At 48.0% G+C, this 4,226-nt stretch overlaps 1 protein-coding gene across 1 annotated transcript in view; it reads right to left on the bottom strand.

Annotated features, from left to right (window-relative positions):
* Positions 1-4,226, bottom strand: part of ULK1 (unc-51 like autophagy activating kinase 1) — a gene marked incomplete at its 5' end in the record, with an annotated part of 77,765 nt that overhangs the window by 34,906 nt on the left and 38,633 nt on the right. The window contains 1 exon segment of the mRNA XM_010139937.1: positions 2,910-2,992. Coding sequence (XP_010138239.1) covers positions 2,910-2,992 — 83 coding nt within the window.

Raw genomic sequence — 4,226 nt, 5'->3', positions numbered from 1 at the left:
AGGAAACTTGCAACTTGAAACCCTCCCAGCTAGATAATACTGAAATTGCAAAGACCATCAGTTCCTGGTAGAAGAGTAGTTGAAGCAAGCAACAAGTAAATGAAGCTTCAAGCTTGTGTTGCTGTTGTGTGAATCAGCTGAACTCTGGGGAAGCTCTGTGCAGGGCACTGCACACATCTCCAGGCAGACTACAGGGGGCCTCAGGGAACAAGGAGCAACAGGACACCCTGGATGGTGGCTCAGGAATTATCCTGACCCAGCAGCACAAACAAGTCTTCACCTTATAGAGCACAGGAGGGTAAAGGAACAGTGAGCAAAGGCACTGACCACCAGCCAAAGTAGACTTTTCTTAAATAGTGCAGGTGAAGAGAGCGGCCTATGGGTAGTTCATCACTAGGAGGACAAAGCCCCTGTCTACTGGGAGCCATCTAAGGGAAGGGGAGATCTGCTGCAGACAGAATCCAGAGCTGTGGGACATCAACAGTCTGTGCGCAGCTGGCCACAGACAGCAGCTGAAAACATGACAATAGGTGGGCCCAAGGAAGTACTCTTATTTAGGTACTGCCTCAATTTTGGCAAGTGGCATCATCAGGAGGTCTCCTGACTTGACAGTCTAAGGAAAGGAAGAAGGCACATTCAGGAGGCACAGGTCAGAGAGTCTCCAAACTCTTGGGAACACAGAGGAGCTGCAGACAGAGCACCAGGAAGGAAAGGAGAACACCTGTGTCACAAGCAGAGAAGAAGCTCCAATGCTTCAGCAGAGGCAGAGCAGAGGAGGTAGAGGTGGATGAGAGCAAGAACACAACCAGATACTGAGGAAGTGCATTGGTCTAAATAAATCATGGCTCTGGCCCTGGCTTTTCTCTCAGCTGACAGGGAATACCGGAATATGGCATGGGATGCCACACAGCCATTGAGACCTGCCTTCTGTAAAGCACAAGGATCTCTCAAAGGTAGGCTTCTGTACAGAACACATGCACAAACCCTCCCTGAGAAACAATTACATCTTAAAAAGACATGCCAATTTACAGAGAAAAGGATGCTGCCTGTGATTAATGACAGGCAACATTCTCAGTGCAGCAAGATGTGCTGTAACTGCTGTCCTGAGCGAAATCAAAGCCTATTATCTCAAATTTCCATGTTAGACACTGACTCATGCAGTCTGCTCCCAAGAGGTACAAAAACAGCTTACGGGGGGCTGAAAAGGTTTAGCAGACTCCATTTCTGACAGCAGGAAACAGGAACCTCAAAGACTGTTTCTTTTGAAATACACAGCAGCATGATAGAAGAGGTAGAGATCCACAGCCCAGATAGAATATCTGCAGGGAATGGGACTGAGAAGGGCTTATAGCCAAGTCAGTCTGTCAGCAGCTTCAACAACTCCCTTTCCAAAAGGCTTGTTTTCTCACTTCTGCGCCCTAGTAACCAGTCCTTTACATTCAGCACTGGATAGTTATGATCAGACTCAGTTAATCCACACGCTTTCTTCACTCAGGTGACACTGTCCCCAGAAAGGCTTTTCCGGTATCTCTAATGCAAAAGAATAACAGGGGCTGCAAAACAACTTCTCTTCATCAACTAGCACATGCTGCCCAGCAGGGAACAATCCACTTGAGCAGATACGCAACAAAAAAACCAAGAGAAAACCAACCCCCAAAGGGCAGGAATATCAAACCCTTTCACCTCAAGCCTGGCTAAAAAGCAATATCCTGAAAACACAGCAGCACACTTTATTTGCAGGGAAAAAAAAAAAAAGGAATGTCTGTGCCAAAAGCAGAAAGCACTATGACCTGCTGTGACACCGTTAATTTGATATTAACACAAAGCCATGAGCTTCGACCCTGAACCCTTGTTTGAGGAAAACTACTCAAACAGGCTTGCCCAGCACCAAACCAGTAAGGGGTGAGGGGCAAACACACCCCTTCCGCCAGCAGCACCGGCCCATGGAAACGAAGCTGCTCCCAGATGTTCTCCTCTGAACTCATAGGAGATACACCACCAGGACCAACTTCCTTGGCAGGAGAGAGTATTCATGTCCTGGTTTTTACCCAAGACGGATCTAGACTATCTTGGCCCAAGGGGAAGGGATAGGTGGGGGGAAGAATAAAAGACAGAGTTGCCTTTAGATGGCCTGGTCCTTTCAGGGGCTCTAGGAAAGGTTCCACCTCTGCCTGCTCTCCTCTAGGGCACAGCTTCACTAGCAGTTTTTCAGGTCTTTTGGCTCAGCTAGACACATTGGGAAGAGGCTACCAAAGCCAGAACTGCCTGGCACATGATTGTTCTCCATTTAGAAGGAATTAAGACATCAAAAAAAAAAAAGAAAAAGGGAAATCTTCATGCCAGCCAAGTCAGGAGACTGAGGCACAGGTCTACAGAGAGCCAAGAGATTTCCAGCTTGAGCCCTGATGAGAACTGAGGTATCCTTCTACAGGCACCTGGAGGAGGAGGAAGGGTCTGCAAGCAGTTATGATCTTCTGGCTCAGATTATCGCTGTAGACCCTGAGAAACAGAGGCTATTGACTGAATTAAATGGGTGCAGCCTGCAGCTTTGGTAAGGAAACACCACACAGAGGAAGAACGTGGATGCACAAGATACATGTTTCACCTGGTAGCATACTTAACACAACAGAAGTCTGGAGAGATAATAGCAGAAGCCAGGAGGGGGAATGCAAGTAACATTTGCTGAAGGTGTGTCAAATTCCTAGGTTTAAAAAACCGTACACAAATCAGCACTGAATTTTCCAGCACATACACTAAAGCCCCCATGATTACACAGTCTTTGAGACACGGGTGAAATCCCGGTGTCTGGATGCTTCTCCTAGCACCACCCAAAAGGGCAGAGATTCGTGCAGTGCCATGGCACAGCAGATGACACAGGCAGCAGAACTCAAACTGGAAGGAGGTCTTACCAAAGTCCATGCGGTCCTTATGATTACGCTGCAACAGGCCCAGTAGCAGCTGCCTCAGGTGGCTTGATGTCTCCCTGGGGATGCTAGGATTGAAAACAAAAGCAAGGTAAGAGACTAGCCATCTACTTGAGCTGCTTTTACATATTCAGGAAGGCAACCTGCAAATGCAAACTCACTTTGTGCCTGCTGGCCTAAGAACATAAGAGCTCACTGGAGAAAGGCTGAACAGAACCATCTCTATTTGCATCTGTTTGGCTTTCACTCCCCACTGCCATTGTTAAAGCTATGGCTAACCTAGCTTCCGTGGCCTCTCCCAGGAGCACCCACAGATCCTGCTCCTCCACAGCAGTGCCTCTGGTCATCCCTCTGGTTCTCAGCTGAGCCCAGCATCCAGTAGTTTGCACACGATAAATAAAATCTCTTCTACTTGCTCTAATAGGAATAAAGAGGTCATTAAAATGAAGCAGTCAGCAAGGGGAAATTCCAGTTAAGATGCTGGTGGTGAAATATATCACCAGTTACTTCCATTTCATTAAGGCATTTATTTTTCAGTGCAGCTTATGTAAGACAAAGGTTACTTGCTAGTCTACTTGCTTCCTTGATATACAGCATTTATTAATCAAAGGCCACTAAGATGTGCACAACTGCTACCCAAACAAGCTAAAATTAGTGCAGCTATTACCCCACTTCCCAGTATAGCTGGTATGAAAATACTGTTTGCAATGGCCACTGCAGCACAAAAAGAACTAATAAATCATTGTGTTCTCCCTCAACCCTCTAGCAGATGAAGGAGAGGCCAGGGCAGCTCTTCACAACCCCTGTAGATTGCAAGAAGCAGGGAATAAACAAATAGATTAGGCCAGGGAAAGCTGAGTTCAGCTCCTGCATGAGTGGATTCAGCTCTGCTGACTTTCCTCCACAACCAGCAGCACTCTTAGAGCTGCAGCAGCCAGGCCCTGCCTGCAGCCAGAGCACAGTGCTCCAAATTAAGCATAGGTGGCTCCAGTTCCTTCAGTGTTGACTCTGTTTATCACGGCTGTGCCCAGCACAGGCCCCGTGGTCTGCCAGGCTGTCCCCTCTCCCCAGGCACGGGTCAGCCGAGGCAACAGCGCGTGTGCTCAGCACAGATTTAATTGCACGGAGCCACAGCCTGCTCAGAGGTCGCTGAGGGAAGGGCTCCGCTTTGCTGGGCTGGCACGCTCACCAGCCCAACACCAGCCCTGACTGATGAAGGGAGAAACCCTTCCTACACTGTTTCTACGAACTCTATCCCTGCTACAGAGGAGGTAAAGAAAAGAAGCTAGGACAAAAATAGTG

Source organism: Buceros rhinoceros, unplaced genomic scaffold (assembly GCF_000710305.1).
Source record: "Buceros rhinoceros silvestris isolate BGI_N320 unplaced genomic scaffold, ASM71030v1 scaffold260, whole genome shotgun sequence".
NCBI lineage: Eukaryota > Metazoa > Chordata > Aves > Bucerotiformes > Bucerotidae > Buceros > Buceros rhinoceros.
The sequence above is the reverse complement of the archived record's forward strand: the minus strand, read 5'-3'. Positions and strand labels throughout refer to the sequence as shown.